Source organism: Anolis sagrei, chromosome 2 (genome assembly GCF_037176765.1).
Source record: "Anolis sagrei isolate rAnoSag1 chromosome 2, rAnoSag1.mat, whole genome shotgun sequence".
In the NCBI taxonomy this organism is placed as follows: domain Eukaryota; kingdom Metazoa; phylum Chordata; class Lepidosauria; order Squamata; family Dactyloidae; genus Anolis; species Anolis sagrei.
In genome coordinates, this window is record NC_090022.1 from 138,714,446 (window position 1) to 138,741,377 (window position 26,932).

Below are 26,932 nucleotides of genomic sequence, written 5' to 3' on the forward strand. Positions count from 1 at the left end.
CAGAACCTCTTTTTGGGTCTTGCCAGCCTCTGCCTTGGCAGGGCCCCCTAAATTTGTGTTCGACATCAAAAGTAAAGGTCAAGATTTTCCTTGACATTAAGTTTAGTCGAGTCTAACTCTGGGAGGTGGTGCTCATCTCAATTTCTAAGCCAAAGAGCCAGTGTTGTTCGTAGACACCTCCAAGGTCATGTGGCCAGCATGACTGTATGGAGCGCTATTTGTTCCCGCCGGGGTGGTACCTATTGATCTACTCACATTTACATGTTTTCGAACTGCTAGGTTGACATAAGCTGCGGTTAACAGTGGGAGCTCACCCCACTCCCCAGATTCAAATCACCAAACTTTCTATCAGCAAGTTTAGCAGTTCAGTGGTTTAACATTAGCACAACACACACTGTCACTTGGAAAGCTATTTCCACCTGCTCTTGAGCACAGGCAGCGAAGGATGGATTTCTGTTGCAATGAGCACACGGACAGTTTGCGGGCTCTGCCAGATTTTATTGGATTGCATAAAACCAGAGTCTTTGAATACAATTAGGATATGGAATTAGGAGCGGAAAACACACATCTGAAGAAGACCAATTAATTATATACAGAGCAGCAATTGTATAATTTACTTTTTTGGATTACAGTTCCCAGAATCCTACACCCAGTGGCCATGTGGGCTGTGAGAGTGTGGGAGCTGGGGTCCAAAAAGGCTACTTTCCAATATTCTGCTATAGAAGTACTAAATGGTAATGATTACATTATGATAACTGGGCCAGAGTAGTTGGTGGGGACAGTGTAAGGCTCCTCTTGCTGCTGGCTGAAATAGTCTATCAGGTAACGCATCCCTGCTTTCATCCCTGGCTTGAGTGCTACAGAAACACCTAACGCAATGCCCCCACCTGCCCCACCTGTCATAGCTACCAGGGCATCATAGCCCAGGTCTACGGCACCCTCCAGTGCCCGGTCCTTGGCCAGGTCTGTGCAGTCTTGGGTTGCATAGTAGATGCTTGTCCCAAAGTTGTAGAAGGTACTGAGACCAGGTAACCACTCCATGACTGCATGGACTTGTTGCTCCCTTTCACTAGTGCACTCATCTGGGATGGAGCGCTGCACTCTTGCAAGCCTGTGGCACTGATGGAGCCAGGAGCGGGCACCAGGATGTGGTAGGTAGTAGCTACCATTTCGTTCCATCACTTGGAAGGAACTGGTGCCATTGATGGACACCCCGGCACAAGAGTCACCCAGTTGTTGACAAGCTACTGCAGCAGCCAGAAACTTTCTGTGGGTGCTGTGCACCTGGCCATGCAGAAGAGCATCATTCACTTGCATCAGACCACTGCAGCGCCAAGTTTTGGTGGGTGCCAACTGGTCTAAATTGAACTGTAAGGCGGCAGTGCTACTACGATTCTTCTCAGGGTAGTTAGATGTGTCCAGAGCCTCTACCATGGTGAACAGGAGGGCATCAGTGTGGGCCTGTCCCAGATCTTTGTAGAGTTGAAGGACCAAGATTTCTGCATGCCAGTTGCAGCCTGCAGTTTGCAAGGCAAGTGCCAGCGAAGCTCGAATGAGGATCTGGGATTTCCATGGCACATTGGCAAAATTTCCTAGAGCCTCAGGCATCAAGTCTTGGCAGGAAACACCCTTTTTCCGCAACTGAAATTGGAGGGATTTGGAAGACATAGATCTAAAGAAGGTATGAAGCGGCCCCTGGATGGAGCCAGAAGTCAATGGGTGGATTTCAGCATCATTCTCTCTTGGGGACATCAAGTGACCTTCTGATTCCGGATGAAGGAGGAAGCCAAAGAAAGCCAAGAAGGTCATGGGCAGTGGTGAGTACATGTTCAATTGTTTCATTCAGCCCTGTTGAAATAGGAAAATATTAATGAATCTAAATCCAACTTTGAAGTCTTCCAAAATATGTGCAGTTATCCTTCTATGAAAGACCTATGTCTAAGTAGCCTTTAAATGGCACTAAGTTATAAATTCTGTATTTAAGCTGGATCAACTTTACTCAGCCTTTTTATCCCGGAGAAACAACTGAAATTATATCCAGGTCTCAGGGAAACTCTGCTTGAAAATTATTATCATACATACAGCTTTAAAAGTTTAATGGAGATTAGGTCTGTTTATGGCTGTTTGTCATTCCAGCTATATAACTCCATCTTGCAAATTACTTGTGACTGGAAGCAAACCTATTATGAGACAGAGACAATTCCCTCAAGCAAAAGATGTGATGCTAACATGGCACTCCCCAATCCTCCCCTTTGAATCTTCATGCTGTTTCCCACTATAGAGTGGAGGAGTGCCTGATGTAGCTAGCCTTGTTACTTCAAAATTAGGGTGTCTACACTATGGAGTGAATGCAGCTTCATCCAACTTTAACTGCCATGGTTCAAGGCTATGAAATAATAGGAGCTGTAATTTTACAAAGTTTGTAGCTCTCTACCAAAGAGTGCTGGTGCCACAACAGACTACATAGAATCATAGAATCATAGAATCAAAGAGTTGGAAGAGACCTCATGGGCCATCCAGTCCAACCCCCTGCCAAGAAGCAGGAATATTGCATTCAAATCACCCCTGCCAAATGGCCATCCAGCCTCTGCTTAAAAGCTTCCAAAGAAGGAGCCTCCACCACATATCTCAGAATTTCAGTGTTGAAGCATGGCAGTTAAAGTAGTGTCAAACTGAATTAATTCCAGTGAAGCATGCTGTCCTCAGAGACAACAGTGAACAGAGCCTGCAATGCAGCAAAGTCCAGTAGGCTTCTGTACATAAAACTATGGGTGAACATCCTGTTTATTGTCTGTCAGCAAAAATGCCTGCCCCGTGGTTGATTGACTTGCCTAGAAGCTGCCAGAAGCATTCAGTAGCCATTGTGGTGTCAGGAGATCGATCCAGGTTTGACACAACCCAAAGCTTGTTTTTAGTGTCTGTGAAGTATCAATGAGGGTTTGATACAGGCAGTTAAAGCAGAGTTTGCATGTTCAAAAGTAGTCTTAAACACATCTGTATTTGGGAGTTTCAGTCACCCTAATGTACAATTTATGGTTGTTGTGTACCTTCAATTTCTTTCCGACTTATGGTGTCCATCAAGTTAAACAATCATGGGACTTTCCTAGCAGTAGTTGCTTAGAGAGGGCTTGCTATTGCCTTCCTGTGAGGCTGAGAGAGTGTGACCTCTCTGTCACCCAGTAGGTCTTCCTACTAGCCAAATGGGAATTCGAACCGATTTCCCAGTGTCTAGCTCAGCACTCAAACCACTACAGCACCAAGCATACATGTATAGAATTATATTAGCCAAATAGGAACAATATCTTCAACAAAAGAGGTCACAATTGCTTCTGTGGCCATTTGTGGAATATGGGTAAAATTGAGGAAAAACCCTTAGGAGAGTCTGCCCCAGTAGGAGAGACCCTGCAGCCCCAACAAGGAGGGATCGCTACTTTGGCGAGCTCAGAGAAGCAATTAAAAACAATTTTCTAGTGCCCTAAATGCCCAATAAGAATCTCACCAAACTTGAAGAAAACGGTCACCGGGGCTTTTATTAGCAATCCAGCTGAAAAGGATGCAGAGCTGCAATCATTCTCCAGCAGAGCATAAAGAAATACATTGATACAGCCATTTATATTGTAAATTCAAAGTTGCAATATTCAAACTTCCCGCCCCCGCCTCCCCACCGGTCTTCGCTGTGATTGGTGGAGGGGCGAACAGCTGGAAGGTGGCCCTCCTGCCTCCCATGCCCCAGGACCAATCAGGAGGCTTCAGCGGCATGCTGGAACCAATGGGAGAGCTTTTACTGCTTGGCGGCGATGGGGAATCAGGAGGAAGGGGGGCCGGTGCAGTGGAACACAATAGAGTCTATGAATGAGTTATGAAAAAAGGGAACTGCCGGACACCCCGTGAGACTCAAAAGGCCTCAAGCAGGACCAATCTATTGTCTCTTGATTGGAGTGAATCAATGTAAACAAGGAAAAGATCCGGATCTTCTAATCACTGAAATGGGGGAACAATGAGGGCAAAACTGGGGTGACAGTGCTTTAATGTATAAACAGTAGAATTTAATCAGTGCGGAGATGGGGACTTTCCTAAGGCTCCCTGGTCTCCAGATGGAGAAATGATTAGGGGTCTGCCAGGGAGCAAACAGCATTGTTGGGCAATCCTCCGAGAACAAAGCTGTCTGCCTGTTTATTTTTCATGCAAGGGAAATTGTGGATTGGGGTATTTGGAATGTTTGGAGCTCTGCAATTCCTTGGTGGGATTTCCTCATGAGTATAGGGGAATAAAAGGTCAATTAAAAAAAGGGGGGAAGCCGTTGCCACGAAGAAATCATAAAATATATTGCCTATGTCCATAGTCCATAAAGGATAGGAATTCATAAAGCCTCATTTATGCAGGGGAGGAAAAGTATCCATGGGGAGTGATCAAAACATGAGAGAAGTTGCATATAAGTTCTGGGAAACTCCCTTGAATTGGGCCCCGGTGGGCCCATGGGGCGTCTGCATCAGGTCCTCGGGGGCTGGTCGCTCTACAGGGTGAAGGGAGAACGTTGGCAGTAAGCAGGAGCAGCGGCAGCCAGCATTTTGACAATCAGCTGTTTTCTTAGATTTAAAATAATACTAAAAACAATTGATTATTTCCCAAGCGGAAAAGTCATGAAGGGGCAAAGCGAGATGGCAGATAGGGTTAGAATTGAATCAGTAAAAATATGAAATCAAAATGGAGCTGATTGCTCAACTTTTGGATAGCGAGACTGCGGGGCGATCTCGGTATCCGCGGTTTGATCAGGCGCGATTTCCATCTCCCCGGTGTGCCAGAGGGACATCCCGGGCAGGCGGACAGCCGTCCGTGGCTTGGGAAGGGGTAATTAATGCATTTACACAGCTTCAGGCAAAGAAAGGGCACAAAGTATCAAGCTGGAGAGGCGAAAGATATAATTAAATTACCATTTATTAGGGGTTTGTTACAATGTTAGGACTGGGAAAAAGAAATGTAGCGAAAGGTCCATTGCTAGAGAAAGTTCTCAGTTGAGACTGCGGATGAGGCACATTTCATCTGTTTGGGCTCAACTAAGCATCCAAGAACTGCGGAACTCCCTGCTGCAGGTCAAATTAATTTAAAAGCAGGAGCCTGAGCTGCGCTCGGTACCATGGGCAGTTTCTCTCTCTCTCTCGAGACCAGTGGTTCTCAACCTGTGGTGTTTTGCTTGCTGTAAGTTATCTGTGAAACAACCTGGCAGAGGCCAAAATAATGGGAGTGAACGGCATTTGTAATATACAATATATTTTAATCCAACTAGGAGAATATCCTGCAGTTCATGTCATGCTCTAATCAGGGGCCCTCTTACTTCATTGACTGGATGGAAAATAACTCTTTCTTTCCCATGGCTATATTGAAGATATATTATTTTGATACACGATATATGCCCCCACCATGCCTTCTATAGTTTGTAATATAAGGCTACCAGAGTTGGCAGGACGTGGCCTTCTAACAGGAGCCAGTTTTATAGCTTCGCATTATAACAGGTATGGGCAAACTTTCTAACTTGGGGATTGCATAGCAGGCCGGAATGGGTTGGGTGGGCCAGAAGGGAGGGGTTCCCCCCAAGTGCCCTCCCTGCCCTTTCCTCTTCTCTTTCGAAGGAAGAAAGTGAAGGAAAGACGGGAAACATTTGGAACCCAAAAAGGTTAACCTTGGTCAGCTTGAGATGGTGGACAGGAGATGACCATGTTTCAAGATTTAAAAGGGTGTCCCATTGAGAAGGCGGGGGGGGGGGGGAGAGATTTTCTACTCCTCTAGAGACCAGGGCACAAGGGAGAAATTGTTTCAAATAGAAGGGGAAGAGATTCGACTGAAAAGATTAGGAAGAACTTCCTGAAGATGGCAGAAGCTGCCTGGGAGTGTGGTGGAGTCCCCTTCTCTGGAGGCTTTTCCAAAGAGGCTGTCTATTAAAGTGCTTTGATTGTGCCTTCCTGCATGGCAGGGGGTTGGGCTGGATGGCCCTGGGGTCTCTTCCAGCTCTAGGATTTTATATCAGGAGTAGGCAGTACGGAGTCTCATGGACACACTTTTTATCATTTTCCCTCTTTACCCATCTCTTCTCCCAGCTAAACTTTCCCCAGGAGGAAGAGAAGGAAGAAAGGAAGGAAGGGAGAAAGAGAAGGATGGATGGAAGGGAATGGAAGGAGGGAGGAAATAAAGGAAGGAAGGAAGGAAGGAAGGAAGGAAGGAAGGAAGGAAGGAAGGAAGGGAGAAAGAGAAAGAGAGGGGAGGGAGGAAAGGAAGAATGGAAGGAGGAAGAAATGAGAGAGGGAAGGAAGGATAGGACGGTGAGAGACAGGAGGGCCTGAGAAAAGAGCCCAAGAGGCTGCATCTGGCCCCCAGGCCTGGGTTTGCCCAGACCTGCACTATAAGAATAGATGAAGCCTTTTCTCCCAGACACTTTCAAGCTCTTGTTTTAATAAACATATTTAATTGCTTTCTCTTGATATATATATAGTGCATTATGCTCTAAAAAAAGGGAAGGATAAGGGGTGGGAGGGAAGTGAAATAGTTTTCCTCTGTCTGCTGAAAAAATAAACCCGAAGGGACTATAAACCCCCAGAACAGAACTAAAAGGGCAATGGAATGAAGGGATACTGACATCGATTGAAAGTTGTAGTCCAAAGGTTGGATTTACTGGAGGTCATAGTGCCGCATGGAACTGTATGGACTAATTTGAAAAAAAAAGTTAAATACAAAAACACAGACCCACACACAGAGAGATTAACCGAAAGCAAGAAGTTTAAATTGTGGTAGAATGCTTCTTCCCTTCTTGTTCATGATCAGAAAACAAGTACAACATTCAAACCTAATTTAAGCAGACTTCTGAAGAGGAATCTCATTGATTTCTTGGATGTGGTTATATAGCTGCATGGGAAACACCCAGAGGTCTGATCAATGACGTGTGAGCAGTGTATTAAAATAAACAAGCTATACAGTTAGGGTGGCACCTTCACTATAAGTGAATATATTAACCTGGCCCATCGAGGTATATGAACCTTGTCAGGCCTAGCCCATATAGATAAGGTGGAATCAACACCTTATCTATATGGTGTTTGGCTAGGAGACGGCCAATGAATACCAGGTTATACGGTATTTCAGAGAAAGGGACTAGCAAAACCAACTGAGTATTTCTCGTCTAAGAAATGCCTATGAAATTCAGGCAACTGAAGGCAAATGCACATATACAGTTATGCGAACTACAAAAATATTTCACATCTCCTTAGGTTATCCTATCGAAATGTGTTTTTTAATGGGAATTTGCATTTGAAGCTGATTATGTTTCAGCAAATAAAATGTATGCACAAAATCAAACTTACCTATGAAAAATGTAATTAAAAATACAAACATTTAAAACGTACATACCAATATATTTCTGTCAATGGGAGGATGCATACAAAATAGTTAAGAAATTACATGCAAATTTGTATAGCAAGAAAAAGTCCTGCCCCATGATATGAACTGGGGATGAGAATGCTAGTGGGATTCTCATTGATGGAAAGGTGCACATCCTTGTTAGCAACCTCATGCTATTTCCAGATTCTGATTTCCTAATGTAGTAAAGGAAGCATTCTAGAGTGTTTAGTATATTAGTTCTTCTTCAGAATGATTTCAGAAAGACCTGAAAGATGTTCTTTCACCAGGAACTGGCAAAATGACCTTTGAGAATTCCTTGCCCAAGAAAACTATAAAAAATTAACGGCTTCACCATAGGTTGACAGTACACTTAACATACACAACAGCACTACTTTAAGCGGTTGTCCATGGGCTTCCTAGGAAAGAAAGAAAATGCTATATCCAATAGGCCCAAATATGGTGCAGTCTCGGGTGCATGGGGGGAAATCCGCCTGGGATAGTTTGAGATGCACTCTTCCAGAGGGCATGTCTCTCTCAGCCACCCACTCCCTGGCCAGAAACGGATCACCTTACCTGCTTGGAGAAGAGATCCAAGTGTGAAAACTTCACAATGAGAATTAAGAGCTGCTGCAAGTCTGTGCTTATGTACATATTCCAGCTGGATGCTTTTATCAGCAGGACCAATGGTAACACAGTTTCACTGACAAATTCTGGCACATTTCCTCCCTTTGCAAGGGGCCCAAATGTTAGCTCTTCCCACTAGTTCATGCTCTTTGTACTGGCTTCCCCAGTACAAAAAAATCCCAAAACTATGTCCCGGGGCAGCTTGTGGACCGAAGAGCTGGGGCACTTCTCACCCAATTGGTCCATGAGTGGCCAATTGAAAATCCTCAGAGCAAAGAGCTTGTAAAGGAAGCATTCATAGAATCATAGAGCTGGAAGAGACCTCATGGGGCATCCAGTCCAACCCCTTGCCAAGAAGCAAGTAAATCACATTCAAAGTATTTAGGAGACACTATGTAATGGTAGAGAGGAGGAAGCAGCTGCTCCATGGTCCATGAACCCAAAATCAAAAACCTCTTGAAGAGTACAGTGTCTGAAAGTTTAAGTTGGAATACAAGTCAAATATACGGGACACTGAAAGTGTTTAGTTATTATGATCACCCTGCTTCTATTTGTCAATGTAAAAAAGGGAAAGATCAGCGATATCACCCATTACAATGTTTTTACCCCTTTCCTTTTGCAGTTCAAAGCTGCTGTGTGTGATGACAAGGCAGAGAAACCTGTTTTTGTTTTATTATCAAAAGTAGACCATACACACAAAGACACGGAAATGTTACACGGGACCCTTGCCAACATGGGGTAGAGATCTGCACAGTCAAGTGGGGACAATCCATGTAAAGGTCTCAGGTGTTGCCTCTATCTGGAACAGCCGGAGCAAGGCCAATAACACAAGAAGAAACTGCGGAAGTAACTGGAATCCACTTGAGGAGAAATCACCTGGGCGAAAAAGGTGGCTGCTTCTTAATGTAGCGGTTGTTTTTAAATCCGTACCCTCCTAGCTCGCCTCCCAGTTGCCACTTTGTTCTTAATGACTGACATGAAATGAAAAGGGGAACTTCCAAGTGCAGCTGCAACTCCAATATACAATGGGAACAGCAGAGACCATGTTTGCCAGTATTTTAAGGCAATCTGTGACTAAGCAAAGAGAACAGGGCCATGAAGTCCCAACCAGATTCCAGGGGAAAAGGTGAGGTGGACCCAAACTAACAATGAACAGCTAGGATGCCTGGCTCTCCTGTCTATGAGTGTGGCTTTCAACCACTCAGGAGGGACAAATTTAGCAATGTCATTTTGGGGAGCAAACATCACAGGATGCAAGTGGTTATCTACAAAAGCAGGAACAGTTTCAAAAGAGATGTCTTCCCTCATGCTAAATGTATTGTAACAAAGGATAGCAACAGGAGAGTAAGCCCTCTGCGTCCTGTTCTACATTTCAGCGGATCACATGCTTCTTCTCTTTTTTTCACATTTAGGCAGTCATTCTCTGTAATCCCTTTCCCCAAAGGAAAGTACTGTGCACAGGAAATATGATGATTGTGATTGTTTTCACTGCTGAAGCTGAATAATAGTTGCATCCCTGGTGCTGGACAAAGGGGCAATTGGCCTTCCTGCTCCAGAAAGAGACGGAAGCTCCAGTTTTTCAGTCTTCCTCATCCTCATCCTCAATTCGCAGGCGCTTCCGCTTGCCTGTTGGGTAGAGTTCACCTTCATCATGGGAACCTGCAGAGCCAAAGCCAGGTTTAGGGTATGGGCAAGTATTTGTAACTTTCCCCATGAAGAGCAGTGGGAAGATAAGCTCTCTGTATCCCTGTCCTTTATCTTGGAGTGAGTAACGGTCATCCATGGAAATTTTAGAAGTACAACAATTAAAATGTTATTTCAAAATGCAGTATTGACTGGGTTCTCTTGTGTGTTGTGAGATTAGAACTCACAACACACAAGGACAACAGGGACAGAATACCCAAATGGGGTGGGAAACTTTCAACTGCTTCATTCTTATATAAGAGCTACACTTTTCTTCTTTTTGGAGGCATAATTCCTGAAGTTCTGATAAATCAAGGCAAATGTCATTCTTATGCCTTTTTAACAGTGTTATATAGGGATAAAATTAACCACTTTCAGTGGGAAATTGGTTCCTTGATTTCTGCATGATTCTTGATTGGAAGGAGGATTGGAACAGCAACTCACACAAGGGGCAAATGTGAGCGTCCTTGGTGGGAAGTGGGGAATCTCCTATGTTCTCAGGAGGAGAAATGGAGCCCCCAGTGGCACAATGGGTTAAACCCCTTTTGCTGGCAAGACTGCTGACTGACAGGTCAGCGGTTTGAATCCTGGGAGAGCGGGTTGAGCTCCCTCTGTCTGCTCCAGCTTTAGCTGTGGGGACAAGACTCCCACAAGAATGGTAAAACATCAAAAATCCGGACGTCCCCTGGGCAATGGTCAATTATCTCACACCAGAAGCGACTTGCAGTTTCTCAAGTTGCTCCTGACACGAAAAAAAGTAGTAGAAATTACTCAGGAATCCAATCACAGCTTTGTATCCTCTATTCTCCTTATTCCTTATTTACTCATTCTTTTTACTATATATGATTAGTTATTCTACTTGCCTACTGCTTCCTTTCACTAGTAGCAGCACTTCATTATTTTTGGAGTAAGGAAGTTCTCTTGTTTGGTTTTAATAAAGTTTAAATGATGCAGAATCTATTGGGATGTAGAAATCAAATGACATCTGACAGAGAGAAATGGCAGGACAGCCTTCTACTTCCAGGAGATGATACAAGGAAGAGAATAGGGCCAGACAAGCATAAAGAATGAGTAATTTTCTCCATGGCTGGGTACTCTAGGCTCACTGAACCTTTTGAAATCACACATTAGCCATTCCTTAAGGTACAATTTGAGTTGTAGCACCAAAGCCAGCAATTACTGCCTTGAGGTCTAATGAGGCACTAGAGATGCCTTGAAGAAGCATTTCATGAACTATGCAAATGTAGTGGGTGATTCATGGGAAGAGCAGTGATGGAAGTGATTATACTCCCAATATGGGATATACCTGGGTGGTGTGATTCTTCTCCCTCCTCTTCCTCACTGTCACTCAACAAACGGCTCCGCTTGGGTCCCTGAGGGCACTGGATGGGTTCCTCCCTGCAAGAAATGCATAGAAGTGAAATATCTCTAACTTTTCTGAGAACCAAAGCCTGGGCATGCAAACAAACTTGGAGGATGCAGCTATGAAGTTGTGAACTTTGTAAAATATTTGTGTATTTACTCAATAAATTAAAGTAAAATGTGCTTGTGGATGTCATGCAGGTTGCCTTTAAGCCTTCTTGACCTATGGTGACAGCTGGGCTATTCCATTTTGTGTTCTTAAAAAATGGGAGGAAAAACTATCAAGAAAGAAAAAATGCACGCTAAAAGTGGAAGGGGACGATACACCAACCCCTTTAGATCAAAATGGAACTTGAAACAGGTTTGCTGTATTCATTCTTGGCCTGCAATTTACGATTAATTCAACTTTATTGAATTAATGGGATTCAGACTATTGTCTTCTCTTCCTGAATGCAGGCTGCTTCTTTTGCCCCCACCCACTGCCTCCCTTTTTCATGCAGTTCTCACTTTTCTATTATCAAGTACCTTGGCTCCTCTGTATCAAGATGATCTTCCTCTGAAACTGAGGAGAGAAAGAATGTGTGAGCTAAAGAAAGAGCAAGGCTTTTCTATACAGAGATAAAATAATTTCCTGATGAAGTTAGCTATTTCCTACATGCACAAAATCACGCCATTTCAGGTCCAAAGATCTCCAAGGAAGAGTACAGTGCTTATTTAGTGCCTAAACCTTTTTGTTCATTGAATCCTTCAGAAGACATTTACTTTATATGGAACCTTAACTCTATACCCAATTTGTTGAGGCAAATGATCTCAGAATAATAAACTTAGAAGTAACCTAGTCCAACCCTTCTGCCAGGCAGGAAGACACCACCAAAGTCCTCCCAACAGATGGCCATCCAGCCTCTGATTAAAAACCTCAGGAGTAGCAGATTATATCACACTCCCAATATATTCTGAATTATTTCACACCAATTCAAATATTTCTCCCAATTTCCTATATAATGTCTACTTTTTAAAGGTAAATTTTACTCTTGGTAATACAGGGTGCAGCAGCATAACTTCCTTTTTTCAAAACGTAATAAAACCCATTGTATGAATCAGATTTTTTTAAAATAATGTAGGCGCATACCTAAAGTTTTGTTTTACGTAGTTTTGAAGATCAAATTAGGTAGGTGACATCCCCCATTCTCCATACACTGAGTAAACCGATTTCTGGCGTTTGTCATGACTCTTGCCAGCATAGCAGGTGTTATGTTGGCAATTTCTTCCTGGATGTTGGTCTTCAAATCTTGTAGGGTCCTTGGGCGGTTCACATAAACACGGGATTTCAAAAAACCCCATAGAAAAAAATCACAAGGGGCCAAATCTGGAGAGCGTGCCGGCCACTCCAAATCCATTCGAAAAGTAGGCCTCAGCAGCAAAAGCACGCTCCTCACTGTTCCAACGCATGATGGCAACTGAACTGTGTCAGGAGAAAACTTTATACTCCCGCCTCTTGAACGAGACCACTAGCGCTCCGCTACGTCTTCAACCGACTGAATGGCACACATTTTAAAAAAGGAAGTTATGCTGCCTCACCCTGTATGATATGGATAATATCCCAGTATCTCAAATGTCTTTTATCCCAAAAACTGGACAAGATGTTGTATCGTCTATAATTTGTGCTGACTTTAAAAATTCTATTTTTGCCCTGAAAGGGGATAAACACACATTATTTTTTGATGGTTTACAGTAATGGTTCTCACCCTGTGGATCCCCAAATGTTTTGGCCTTCAACTCCCAGAAATCCTAACAGCTGGTAAACTGGCTGGGATTTCTGGGAGTTGTAGGCCAAAATACCTGGGGACCCACAGGTTGAGAACCACTGGCTTAGAATATTGGCAATGGTTTCCAAATCTTAGATTCAGAAACCAGTTCTCCATAAGATGCGCTGCCTCCAGAGTGTGCAAATATTCTCATTCAGATTGTGACTACTGTCTGAACACAATGCCCCAGCTATGCTCTGTGGCTTTGCTAGAAGCCTGTCCCAGGCAAGGGTCAAAACAGGACGTTTACCGAGTACGTGGAAAGTCACAGTGTCTATTGTAAAAAAAAAACAAAACACTGAATATACATTATCTTCATAACTTGTTAATGGAGCAATGAGACCAAGTTTATGCTTGTGTATCCCTAATTATTCCACAAACAGGAGGAAAGGCAAAACCTACCTTTTCCTCAAAAAAACCAAAAACAAAACTTTGTCTTCCTGTTCAAGATGTGCTAGGCTATAATTTCTATCATCCTCACCATAATGGACATTTGTCATCCTGCCAGGAGGGGTGGTATTGGGAGCTGTGGTTTTAACCATCTTGTGGGTCGCAGATTGGGGAAAACCAACACGCTTATCATAAAAGCAGTTATCAATTCCAAAAAAACAAGAAACGAAACTGAGCAAAAGGCTATGCTTTAACAAAACCACTGTACAAACATTTGAGAGAGAGCAAATAATGTCAGACAGAACTGAAAAACCAGATTGTGAAACTGATTAGTCAGCAGTCTGAGGAAGTTATTTTGGGCCAGATTTTGCAATAAATCATGGCTGAACTTGGGGATTCATATTCGGAATTTGAAATAGCAAATAATCCAAGTCTTCACATTAGATGCACCACTATATAAAGGGAGATGGTGCTCTGGAGAGCATCAAATCAATACAGCGCACCAACCAAGGAGCAAGTGCTAAGACACCTCAAATTGCTCACAAATGCTCAGAAGAAAGATTCAGCAATACAATAATGTAACATAAGCATACATTTGAAACAAATCTTCATCTGTGGCCTTGTTGTGACTATCGGCATTTGAAGAACTGTTTCAGCTGACAAGTGTTTCAGTTAGAGCCAGCCATGTGCTTGTCTTTGCTCCCTGTTCCCCTGTGCACACCTCACCTGCTGGCTGTTCTTGGGTCTCTCCTTCCACCTCTTGCAGGGAAATGGAAGCAGCTATTCGCTGCAATTGCTCTGGGCTGAGTTTGGAGGGAATGCGCCAGAAAGACTCCTGCAGGAGGCAGAAAGAAAAGGAAGTAAACCAAGGCTGCTAGCTCCTGGCTACAAAGAATGATGGCCACAAGAGAAAATAGTTTGTGTGTGGAACTTGTTTCCCAAAGGCACCAAATCCATCTGAACAGGAACTGAAAAAATGTGCTAACGATATGCTTTCTTTTGCTATAAAACACACTTTTCCAAGCTTTGTACCAAAGTGATTTGATACATTTTGATAGTTGCCATCTGTACATAATTCTATACCACTAGCCAGCAATGTGTTGCCACCTATAACTCAATTTCCTTTCCTTTCCTTTTTTGGAATTTGGTACCTTTTGGAAACGAACTCCATGCATCTTCTTAAAAGCAGCTGTGCCAACTGTGAGGGCTTACCACACGTGAAAACAATAGCCCACAGTTTTTAAAAGGCACACACAAGCATAGCTTTATTAGAAAAGAAACAATTTATTTTATTTATTTATTTAGAATATTTCTACCCTGCCCTTCTCAACCTCTGGGAGGGGGGGGGGACTCAGGGTGGCTGATAAAACAAGATAAAACCCTAGCAAGCAAAGACAAATGCAGTGATAAAACTTCAATGTCTTTAATGAATCAACACTCAAAACAAAACAATACAATAATAACCTCCTTATATGGCTGCTATAAGATTCAAGATTACAAAGTGCAAATAGAATGGCTCCTAATAGAACACAAATCTAGAATGCTTCTCCAGAAAGAGGCATTTCATGTTCCACCATATCTAAGAATCAAGATCTGAAGTGAATGAACAGCTATGGTTAGTGAAAGACGAGCATCTTTATTTTTACCCAGAATGTAAGAGTAGATAATCTCCCTTGAAATATATTTATATGAGAACAAAGACTTAAAATGGAGTTTGAAAACACAGAAAGGATGGGGTGACAACTCCACATAGCATGGCCACATATTTTAAAAAATAGATAATACCAATCATGTAATGTAAAAGTAACCATGCAGCCTTAGGCAGAATGTTTGTGTCCAGCTTTTAATTGGCTTATGTATCCCCCCCTCCTAAAATATATTGACCCACATAGGTGCAGTCACAGTAGCCAACACGAAAACTTTCTTCACAAGCTATGGATATAAAAGTGTATAGCGCTCCATTCTCAATGTCCCCTGCAAAAGGTACCCATAAGCTAATGCTTCTGTATTTCTGAATTTGTGTTTTCCTAGAAGCCTGTCTCCCTGGAGGATGGAAGTTTACACATACATAAACAAAATGTATATGTATATACGTGGGGGCGAAGGTCAAAGAGAAGGGGATTCGGCTACTAATCCCAATTAAACCAGACCTATTAAATGGATGAGGCTTGCTATATTATCATTGAAGTGTGCTCAATTGATTCAATGGGTCTGCTCTAGCGGGAAGTAACAGCTGTATTAAAAACATACACATTCTTCCAAATACTTCCAACATGCAATTCTACAATGTTATTTCAGTCCACAGGGAACACTTTCTTTCAAGATCTCAAACAATATGCAGTCGAGGGAGAAAATAACAAAAGATTGAACCAGAGATTTTTTTTCCTAAGTAAGACTGTGCAGGAAAATCCAGAGAGCTCATAATTACTTACATCTGCTGACACATAAATCATGAGTTCATTCCTGACTCTTTTAGATCACTTTGACAATGAAGCTAAATACAAACATTTTTTTTCTTAAGCGAAAAATAACTCCTACAAACCCAGCCTCAATGCAAGCAGCAGGAGGGAATAACTAAAAGCTCAGCACTGTCTTTCAGCAGAATTTAGCCATAAATATGTCCACATAAGTTGACTTCATGTATAAGGTGAGGGCAGGGTTTGCAGACCAAAATTAGAGACTTTGATATACCTCTTGATAAATTCTTTAGAAAGGGTAAAGGACGCACTGTTGCCAACTAACCCTGGCCACTGTTCATTCCCCTCCCAGACATTCAAAAATACCAGGAGTGGCACAACAGCAAAGACAGTAGAAGTTGGTGTTTCTTTTATGTTATTCTGGGATGGACAAAGCTCATGCTTTTCGCCACTCTACTCAGAGAAGGCGATGATTCCTTTTTTTTTAGAAGAGTTAAGCTACAATATGTAAACTGACCCATGAGTAAGTCAAACCAGGTTTTGGGGTTTTTTTATTAATTAAAACATAGCTATATGCAGATTAGCTGTGAGCAGCACATGCAGAAGCCAATTACTGCCCATGAACCTCAGTGCTGCAGTGGAAGTAAAGAAGCTCATTCCTGTTCTAATACTGTTTTACCTCATTATTATTATTATTTTATTTATTTACAAGATTTCTACCCCGCCCTTCTCAACCCCTGAGGGGGGACTCAGAGCTGCTAACACTGGCAACAATTCGATGGCGCCATATCAAAAAATAACAACAATATAAAAACAAAACCACAATAGATTAAAACAATAACATTTATACAATCATAACTGTTTCCATGCAGTATCACTTCTATGATTATATGAAACAAAGGATGTAGGGAGTGGGTATCTTGCTAAAAAGGAGAATTGAAATTCCAGGTGTCTTCTATAGGTTCTCTTTCAAAACAACTTCCTTCCATCTATCTCAGTGGTTCCCAACCTGTTTTGACCAGGGACCACGTAGCCAAGGACCATTTAGCCAGGGACCGCTCTCCAACATTAGTACCAAAAGGGGTACGAAACTATTTTTGGTCAATTTTAGATTCAGTTTGATTAGCTGGAGTTTTGATTCAGAAAACAGCATTGGATAGACCACATCAGCTCTGGTTTCTGAAAATAACATATGCCATCCAGTAGTCACCATCTGCTCTTTCACAGAAAACCATATTTAATAATCTAGAGCTGATGTGGTCTATTCAATGCAATTTTCTGAATCAGCACTCCAAATAATGCAAGGAATAGGCCTAAACACAAAGACACCAAGACATCCCCACTTCCAGGCACCACACAGAACGGCTCCACTCAAGGGTAGGGAGGGAGTGCAGCAGTCAAGAGGCTTGTTGTCATGCCTTTTGTGGGTAGTCAGCCTCTCCCCTCCCAACATCCCTGTTGCCTTTACACTATAAAAGGGTTTCGCGAGACCAGTCACTCTCGCTGCAACAGTGTAGTAACGGTGAATCCGCAGACCATATTTTAGTTCTGGGGGACCATTGGTGGTTCACAGACCAGAGGTTGGGAACCACTGATCTATCTGCTTACTTTGCCTGCTTCTCCCTTCCCTTCTTAGAAGCAGTGATTGCTATAGGATGAAGCAGCATATGGATGTGTATTGTCCTTCTCCAATTTAATGGCTTAAAAAAAACCCAGATTTAAATGAGATGAAACTAAGGACCCTTCCACACAGCCATATAAACCAGAATATCAAGGCAAAAAATCCCACAATAGCTGCTTTGAATTGGGTTATCTGAATCCACACTGCTATATATTCCAGTTCAAAGCAGATAACATAAGATTTTATTCAGCTGTGTGGAAGGGGCCTTATTGTCCTAAAAACCAACAAAAATACTCCACCTGGCATGCACAAAATACATCACTGTAAAAAGTCTTGTTACACACATCCTAGCATCTAACTAGAAAAAAGTGTTACCTGCTCATTGGCTGGTGCTCGCAACCCCATTTTCCGTAGAAGCTTCTGGAAGTTTTTGTGTTCCATGGCATCCTCATTCTCTTCAGATAGTGGCACCAAAGGCACAGGCTGGGCGCAACCTGGTGAAAAGCAATGCTATCAATTTAAGTCCCGCTAATTGTTCTAGGGAGACGAGGAAAATATTCATGTCTCCATAGCACTGTTCTTGCTTGAGGAGGGGAACTTGGACCCAGTGCAAAGCCTATCCCTACTGGCATTTAATGGGACCCCAATCAAGCCACACAACTGGCATGAAGTCACAACTCCTCCTCTTAAGAACTCGCTACACCAGGCTCAGGTTTCACTGTACTCACCATCTTCTTCTCGATCAGCAGCTGTTCGGTTCAGGCAACTCTGGATCCATAAGAGGGGACCAGACAAACCTATGGGGACAAAAGTGGGAGGGGAGGTGAATGGTCTGGTCTCTCAATATTCTTGATTCAATAACAGGGAGGGGGTGGGTACAACAGCTTGATCTGGTTCTCCATATGAAGAAAGATTAGATGAATAGGTTGTGCCGTTCAGAACACAGAGGCGGCATTTATAAACCTTACTCCTTACAGTACAGCATAAGAAATAAAGAGCCGATGTAGAAGTGGTTCTCAACTTTGGCCTACAACTCCCAGAAATCCCAGCCAGTTTACCAGAAGTTAGGATTTCTGAGAGTTGAAGACCTAAACATTTGGGGACCCAAGGGTTGAGAACCACTGATCTAGAGTATCTTTCTAATGCACTGTTTTTTCTATTTGTACAGAATGTGCTAATTCACTGGTTTTCTATTTGCATAGCATGGTTTAAGTAGAGATAATTTTTTAAAAATCATGTTATTTACCACCTATTTTGTGCTCCATTTCATTAATGGTTAGGCCAAGAATAAGGGTTGGATAAAGAAGAGACAGGGAGGCACACAGAGGGATATGTGTTCCATAATAGTTCAATTTGTCATCTGCGAGGTCGGTCCTTAACACTGATTCTCCAAACTGGAGTAACGTTCATATGTGCAAACAGCATTCTGCGCAATTCTTGATTCCGTCAGGAACTAACTGCCACTACCCATTTCCCACTGCAGCGTACAGTCCCAGAAAACTGGTGTAGGAGCATTCAAAAGTTCATGAAAAGGCATGAGGCTTCACATCAATGTCCTAAAAGATCTGGCCAGCAGCTGCCCACCCTACAGGTTCTGCAGCAGGCATTTGGATGCAGCTCTTCAGCTTACTGGGAAGGGAAGAAATTTCCTAAAGTTAGGAAGCTTGAAAGCCACCTCCTGAAGGCTTCACAGGGATATGTCAACAAAAGCGAATCTGGTACCCTTCAGATGTTTTGGACTACAAGCCCCATTATCCCCACCCAGCATCGTCAGTAATCAGGGATAATCGGAGTTGCAGTCCATGACATCTGGAGGTACCTTTGCATAGATGGTGCTACAGAGCATACCAACAATGCATGCCCATTCTCGTTTCTACCAGCATTTTCTCACCTTCCTGCCTCAGGCTCCGTACAAGCGTATTGATGCCTCTGTCTGATGCAGACCCCCATTTCTTGTTAGTATGTCTATCCTGGGACCTGTTGCCAATGCTATTGTTGCCATCATCCTGGGCTGGTTCTTCCTCATCCTCACTATCCAAATTATCATCTTCGTCTTCCTCCTCTTCCTCTTCTTCTTCATCAACCTCATCCAAGTCCTTAGAAAATGCACCTTTCTTCTGAAAGAAAGATTGATTGATAACATGACAGCACAAACTTAACACCTCCCTCAGCAACTCAAACAGAGAAATTTCTACAGAGAAATTTCATCACATTCCAGTGAGCTCTGCTCTGATCAGATTCAATGGTCTCACTACTATCAAATCCCAACAGTTCCGCATCATCAGTTTAACCAGTGTACCTTATGTCATAGGAGAAGATTCACAGGCAGGAAAAAAGGCTGAAACTTATGAGCTCATCCCCTTTTGTCACTTGCCAGTTCCACAAACATCCCAGGACCAAGAGTGGGATGCCTTCGGTCATTCCGATGTTCTGGTCTATCCTTCACACATTCCCTTGTTGTAGCCATAGTGGGTTGGAAGTATGTGACTTATAGACCAAAACACCATATTACCAAAACGCCAAAGGTCCACCCCCTGCTTCAAGCAACAACAGGAAAAAGGCTCAGTTATAGCATTTATACAGCAAAAGAATGAAAGTCTATTCAGTAAGAAAAAGAAAGTCTCATAATATGACTCAAACGTGTTCTGACAGCTTCAAAGTAGAGGATGTACTAGGTGTGGACAGCACGAGAGTAGAAAAGGGGGACTCATGCTGGTGAAGGGCCACCTGAGTGGAATCTGCTCAACTGTTTTCTACTTTCCTGTTTTTCAAAGAAAAATCTTGCAGGCATCAGCCCAACTGCCTTAAATTCCAATGTGTACTTGTACTTTCTTACATGCAATATGCATTTGTACACATGAGTGTGTACGTACCATGGAATAAACAAGAAAACAGAAGATGGGCATCATACCGTGCCACAAGATCCAGACTTCCGCTGGCGCTTCTTGTACAGTTCCTTACGATCAAACACCAGCCCCATGCTGAGCAGTTTCTCAATAATGCGGGCCTTGGAACGCTTTGCAGTGACGTGCCTCATTACATTGCCCAGGATATCTACAAAGTAGGAAAGAGAAAGAAGTAAAGGAAATGTTGAGTCAGGAAGAAGGGAGGACGGGACTGGCAGGGAAGTAGCAGAGAAAAGCCAAGTAGGCTAATAAACCAGTAACAGGAACTCACCTTACTTCTTCCCTAACCTGTTGTATCAGAAATACATGCATCCCATCACAATATTTTTAGATACGGGCGACAAGGGCCTGATATCCCCTTTACCAAAAAATATCAGTCAGTGGGTTAACACTGAAAGGGAATAGAAACTTTATAAAAAGTTATCTTCCAAATTTCTAGATTGATTTAACTTCAGAATTCCCTCAGGTACATTTTTAATCACATGATATTTTGGTGACTTTTTGCAGCTCACAAGGCAACTAATTTCCTCCTCCCAGCTCGTCCAAACCCCATCTAACTTTTCTCCCTCTCCTTCCACTTTCTTCATCCCTCTTCAGCCTCTCAACTTCTCAATCTTCCTGTAGCTTTACCTAGCCAAGGCAAGGAGGAGGACTCTGATCTTATCTGTCACACCACACTTCTTGGAAGCTTGTAGGAAATATTCCCCCCACATAAGCAAACATGGCGTAAGTGAGGTTTGCAAGGGCAGCTCCAGAATATTAGTTTTGGCACTTCAATCACAGCCGACCCTTTTTTCAGTTAGCCAGTTGGAAGGGCAAGTTTGTATTATTATTGTCTGGTTGCAGACTTAGAAAGATTCTCTGGCTGCACAATCTTACCATCTGTGTTCTGGTACTCCTCAAAAAGTCGGCGAAGCTCCAGCTCCTGATCCTCTGTCCAGAGCACAATGCGTGTCCCCTTCCTGTTGAAGAAAGTGCAGCATACCAGTAATTATAGGATGCCCACCTCCTCTTGCATCCCAGGATTTCTCCACAGAGGACATGACAGAAGGTGAGGGGAGTTGCAGCACAGAGAAAAGGACAGGACTCTGAAGTGTGAATGAATCACAAAGGGCGGGAGGCGGCACTGCAGACATTTATTTATTTGCATTATTTCTACCCTGCTCATATCAGCCCGAAGGTGACTCAGAGCTGCACAATTCCATCGTGCAAAACTTCCTTTACTTTTCAGTCCTTTAAATTTATATTAAAAAACACGTGAAAAGCAATGCAGACAACATGTGTGAAAATACTAGGTATCCTAAGACAGGATGCCTGATGTTGTCCTATACTACTTAAGTTAAGTGGCAACGCCTGAAAACACTTTTCTTTTCTCTGTTTATGTGTACATAATAGAAACATACTTTTAGTCCATATGCTTATGCAAGCTTCACAGGTGTCAGAAAATGCAGTGATTTTTCAGGAAAAAAACTGTATTTACTGAGAGTACAACTTTTATATATAGCTAAAGATACATTACACAGAATCTCCAGAGACATAATAAAATGAAAACTTGAAAATTCATTTTTTTCACATTTATTCAGAAATATAATCCAATTGAATGGAACTTATTTCTAAACGAGTTTTCAATGAGTGCATGCCAAGCAGAGGTGTGCAATTTGGCCAAAAGGCATGCCGTTTTGGGGTCCATTGTTAGTTGACCCCTGATTCTGTTTACTGGGAAGTTACTTGAATGGGGAGGAGTGTTGCTGTTTTCATTTGCCAAAGATTAGGCCAATTGGCTAAAATGGGAAACTTGAAAGGTGCAATCCTCAGCCATTTTAAGGCCTAACTTCATGAAACCTACCTCAGTTTTAGACCCCATTTAAAATTGAAAATAATTCACCAATCTACTGATTTTTTAGAATTATTTTAAGTTTTAACTGTAACATTTTTAAAAATAAGACAAACCGCAAGAGAGGGTTCTGGGAATTGTAGTCGCTTGTTTTGCCTAGTCTCAGCCAATCAGAGCATGGACACAACCAGGCTTTTTATTGGCTGAGAAACAGAGAGAAACTTCAACTCCAGCATTTACAGAGAACAGTGACTTACCTCTCCTGAGGGAAGTCTCGCATACTGTTGGCCAGGCCCAAGCGCACCAACTGCTTAGCCACCTGCTTACGGGTCCGACTGCGATTGCTTAAGTGAGCCAAAATGTTGTTAAGGATGTCTTCACCTGATATTAAGGGAAACAATGGGGAGAGATGTGGTACAAGCATAAGAACTAGGTCAGGAGAAGCTCTCCAGCCTATTTTAAGAAAAGCCAAAAAGAAGGAGGAGGAAAAGGAGAAGAAGAAAAGGCCCCTTCACCCAAGTTCCAACCTATACCAGCCATTTGTATGATCAAAAAGAACCAGCTACTATAAAAGCTTTCCTCCCTGCAGTCCTTAAAATTTTCTGACTCAGAAGTTACCATTACTTTTAAACAGCGTTATAGAGCCAAATTTAACCCCCTCCCCCTCTATTGTTTCTTTTAAAAAAGCCTAGTATCTCACTTTTGGGCTGACACAGATGACTGTAGCTTTCCAGAGTTTTCTTCTGGACTGCAGGTCCCATAATCCTTCAACATTAGCTATCCCCACAAGAGTTGCTGGAAGTTGTGTGCCAAAAGCATCTAAAAAAAGAGCACAATTGCTCACTCCTGCTTTACACTAACCAGTAGGTAAAAAAGGTCAATAATGATGATGATGATGATAATAATAATAATAATTATTATATTTCTTATCTGCCTCTCCTCTTGGTTCGAGGCAGGTTACAGAAATACACCTATATTTCTGTGAACTAGATAAAAGAGGGCATTTTGCACAAATAGAAACATTTATATCAGGATGAAAGCAGCACAATAAATACCATATTCTGCATCACAACTTAAATGTGTAAACTGTCCTCTTTTGGTCTTCCTTGTTTCTCTTAATCTCCATAAACAGAACTATGGTGGGGCTTTTGTGGTGCTGCCATTGAAATTCATTTTCACTTCCTCTGAAAAGTGAAAGAGGAAAAAGGATCTCCAACCCTTCCTATCAAATGATTCCAAATTTGGTTCCTATGGGTTGGGAGTTTTAAAATAAAAATTATGGCCAGCCAAGAGATACAGCGGAGGCTCCTATAGCAAGTCCGGTTCTTATAGTCTTTGCTTCATCCCCTGTTCTGCATTTTGAGCAGTGCTCTCTCCCTGCATTGTAAGGTGAGCTGGTACCTTCCACTTCCTTGTACTTGTAGTAGAGTTCCCGCAACTCCTCGTCTTCCTCCTCAGTCCACCTTGAAGCCTTGCAAGAGTCCGAGCTGTTTGGGGTGAAACATTATGCACTGAGAAGGGCTTGATAAACACTGCCCACATTCAAAAAGTATTTTTTAGGGGGGGGGGGGAGTAAATAGACAGATTGAGATGTTCTGTAGATAGTTGGGAATCTATTTTTAGGAATCTATTTCCAAAAGGTATCAAATCAATTGAACATTTTACAGCAATTAAAAAATGCTGAATTTTCTGTAAAACCAATTTTCCAAAGCCCATATCTAAGTGATTTGATATATTCTGATAATTTTGATCTGTACATAATATTCTACTCCTAGTCAACAATGTGCTCATAAATCATTTTTCATTTTTTTAAAAAAATTGGCACGTTTTGGAAACAAACTTTTCATTTGTAAAACTTCATTTTTAATTGTAATTGTCATATTTTTTTTAAAGTAAGGATGTTTCAGCTCTATCTTGTTTATTATTTATTTATTTATTTATTGTATTTATATATCATTTTTCTCACCCCAGGGGGGACTCAAAGTGGTTTACAACAAATAATGGCACAATTCAATGCCTCACATACATATAAACCAAATCATAGATCTAAACAAAACAAATAACTGAGCATTAAAATCAGAAAGATAATTAAATATAAGATAAAGCAACAATTAGATATGAAGACATAAACATTAAAACCACCCAATAAAAACATTAAAATCACATGAACCAAACTCATTTTAACTTTATTGTATGATTGGGAGAAAGTTAATTAGAAAGTATTTAAAATATAAATCTAGAGGCCTGTTTACCAAAAACAAGTGGGAAAACACTAGACAAGAATGGGGTTGCAGAAGGGAACAACCAGAGGGAAACAACAACTACCACTGCTCTTATCTCACCTTGAGATTTGAAAGAACGTCCAATATCCAGGATGAAGTTGCAGCCTTAAAGGGACAACTGCCATTGAATGGTATGCAATGTTCCTCCACCCCCTCAGTCACTCATCAACAGAACACCAAAATCATGTAGGTGGGAAAAGCAGCCATTTTAATAAAAGTGTGACCTGGAACCTTGGCCCTTGAACAGTTTCCCTGACTCATTTCTTTCTAAAAATGGCCTTCCAGAAAACAAGTAACTGAGGAATGATTCTAACTCACCTTCCTTCTTGCAGTGTGGAGTAGCCCTCTGTCATCTCACGTACCACAGCCGTGTTTTTCCAGAATAGCAGCTCCATGTAGGCCTTCTTATTGGTAGATGCCAGTACAAAAAACTTTCCCACAATGTATTTAGCAAAAGTCACCAACTCCTGGAGAGATGAGAAGGAGTCAAAAGTTTGTCAATGCCTTGCTACTATAACAAAGTAGAGAGCGTCTCCTGATAGCCAGTAAGCTGTTTTGAGTCCCATTAAGAAGAACAGAATCTAAATTAAATAAAGCTGGTTCTTAACCATCCCCTAGAGGACCTAATAAATGCCTAGAGAGGGAATATTTCATCAGAAACTGTAGGTACTGGCCCCACCAATATGGTGGGTTTGCACTGTACTGTCTTTTCCTGACTGGCAGTAGCTCTTTGAGATCTCAGGTGTTCTAGTCTCAGGATTTTTTTTCAAAGGGAGATGAAAACAGGAATTATGACTTTGGATGTGGATTTGGTCTTGGATGTGTTATCTATTAAATTGATGTTTTTTTAATTTATTGTTTCGTTAATCTTTTAATTGTGATTTTATTGCTATTGTTTGCGTGGCATCCAATGATTGCCAGTTGTAAGCCGCTCTGAGTCCCCCTTCGGGGTGAGAAGGGCAGGATATAAATGTCCGAAATAAAATCAATAAATAATAAATACAGCAGGGGTAGGCAACAGCGTCATAACAGAGGCCAAATTTTGCCCTATATCTTTGTTCAATGGGCTATACCAATGTCAAAAAGAAAGCTAAGGCAAAAATGGAGGACACCACACTTTTCCTTTAGCTTTACATTCAACTAATTTTTGGCTCAGCCTGTGTTACAAAGAGGAGAAAATTCACTGTCACTGCACTAAAACCTACAACTTAGGCAAACACAATTTTTAATCCCCCCCCCCCCCCAAATTACATTGCAGTTGTTACACATTTTGGTCAAGATATAATGCAGTGCAGTGGTACCATCCCCAAGCAGCAAGCCATATTTGAACAGAAACTTCTGCCTTTAAACAGAGAGTGGGAGAGAGACATGCACACAAGCTCAAGGTTTCCTCACCTTGTAAGCTCCAGCAGCTGGGTCATTGAGGAGGCGATTGAAGAGGCAGAAGATGGAGAGCTGGAAGAGCAAGGCCTCCATCTTGAGGTCACAAGCAATGCGGTGCAACATCTTTACAATACAGTGGTTGGTGTGAGAGCTATTCTGCTGGTAGTTCTTCAAGAGCAGGATGTAGGCCTTCACCACATGGGCGCTAGCAAATCTACCCTCCCCAGAGATGTAGGTATTAGATTATATTTAGTGTATAAAGCAAGGAGAGATATTTACAGCCAGGTGCATGTGTGCATGCTGCATCTCTTCAAAAGCACAAGTGCAGTTTCCGAAAAGTTTCAGACTGTGTATCTGTTTTAAGAAACCTTTTAGCTCTTGTGGATGGGGCGGGGGGAAATGGTAGAAGAGTTTCTGGGATAATTTGAAACAACCAGTTCCATAGGAGATGAGAGGATAGGAGCAGGAGAGGAGATGCTTTTCTCATGCCTCTCAATTGTTGACTTCTCCATTGCTTTCAACTTAATATTGTCCCGTTGTTGGGAGCAAGGCAAATTATTAATAATAAGTCTGCTTATTTATTATTATTATTATTATTATTATTATTATTATTTACACCATTTCTACCCCGCCCTTCTCACCCCCGAGGGGGGACACAGGGCAGCCAACATAGGCAGCAATTCGATGCCACAATATCAGCAACACAATGTAAAAATCATAATATATAGCAAATTAAAAACAGTAACATTAATTATAATCACATAATCACATAGCCATCTAATCACATAGTCAACATAGTCACAAAATCTTACCGCTTCATGTAGTCCAGGAAGCTGAATTCCTTTTCAGAAACATGTACAGATGCCAATTCCTCCTCTGCTACCTCCTCTTCCTCAGCTGCCTCCTCTGATTCCTCTACTTCTGGTGTTATTTGCCCTGCACACATTGGAAGCGGTGAGGGAAAGGTAAACAACATGGTTCCTGGTTCCATTCAAAAATACTTATCACAGTACCAGTCTATAATGAGCAAAAGGGAGCAGCAAAGAAGAAGTTTGTAGGGTGCCATTATTTCAAGATTAACATGTCTCACATTTTTAAAGAGAGGATGAACAGAATGAATATGCATGCAAGGCTACCAATTTGAAAACAACATCAATCAATCATCAGCACCATTAATACCTTTCTTTTTGTCAATCTTGTATTTGTGGAACAGTTTGACTTGAAAAGAATATCAACCATCTC

The 26,932-nt window shown here is 42.0% G+C and overlaps 2 protein-coding genes across 8 annotated transcripts in view; both read right to left on the reverse strand.

Annotated features, from left to right (window-relative positions):
- Positions 1 to 477: 477 nt before the first annotated feature.
- Positions 478 to 8,341, reverse strand: APOF (apolipoprotein F). Of its 3 annotated transcripts, none has more exons than XM_067463913.1 (3): positions 7,957 to 8,341; positions 3,500 to 3,544; positions 478 to 1,848 (listed from the first exon to the last, which is right to left on the reverse strand). In XM_067463913.1, the coding sequence occupies exon 3, from the start codon at positions 1,840 to 1,842 to the stop codon at positions 742 to 744; it is 1,101 nt and encodes a 366-aa protein (XP_067320014.1). In that variant the 5' UTR covers positions 1,843 to 1,848; positions 3,500 to 3,544; positions 7,957 to 8,341; the 3' UTR covers positions 478 to 741. The 3 variants fall into 3 exon arrangements, with proteins under 3 accessions (XP_067320014.1, XP_067320015.1, XP_060620062.2); XM_067463914.1 differs by lacking the exon at positions 3,500 to 3,544 and adding an exon at positions 6,629 to 6,697; XM_060764079.2 differs by lacking the exon at positions 3,500 to 3,544 and having other exon boundaries at positions 7,957 to 8,320.
- A 320-nt stretch (positions 8,342 to 8,661) lies between these two features.
- TIMELESS (timeless circadian regulator) overlaps positions 8,662 to 26,932 on the reverse strand; it is a 50,041-nt gene continuing 31,770 nt past the window's right edge. For 4 of the 5 annotated variants that reach the window (XM_060764076.2, XM_060764074.2, XM_060764077.2 and 1 more), the window contains exons 17-30: positions 26,503 to 26,626; positions 25,703 to 25,904; positions 24,626 to 24,774; positions 23,427 to 23,512; positions 22,283 to 22,406; positions 21,071 to 21,153; positions 20,197 to 20,339; positions 19,177 to 19,402; positions 18,014 to 18,082; positions 17,661 to 17,779; positions 13,974 to 14,082; positions 11,578 to 11,614; positions 10,997 to 11,088; positions 8,662 to 9,666 (exon numbers count right to left, since the gene is read on the reverse strand). In XM_060764076.2, coding sequence (XP_060620059.2) covers positions 9,587 to 9,666; positions 10,997 to 11,088; positions 11,578 to 11,614; positions 13,974 to 14,082; positions 17,661 to 17,779; positions 18,014 to 18,082; positions 19,177 to 19,402; positions 20,197 to 20,339; positions 21,071 to 21,153; positions 22,283 to 22,406; positions 23,427 to 23,512; positions 24,626 to 24,774; positions 25,703 to 25,904; positions 26,503 to 26,626 — 1,643 coding nt within the window. In that variant the 3' untranslated portion in view covers positions 8,662 to 9,586. The remainder of the gene's footprint in view (positions 9,667 to 10,996; positions 11,089 to 11,577; positions 11,615 to 13,973; positions 14,083 to 17,660; positions 17,780 to 18,013; positions 18,083 to 19,176; positions 19,403 to 20,196; positions 20,340 to 21,070; positions 21,154 to 22,282; positions 22,407 to 23,426; positions 23,513 to 24,625; positions 24,775 to 25,702; positions 25,905 to 26,502; positions 26,627 to 26,932) is intronic. The other variant, XM_067463912.1, reaches the window with a different exon arrangement.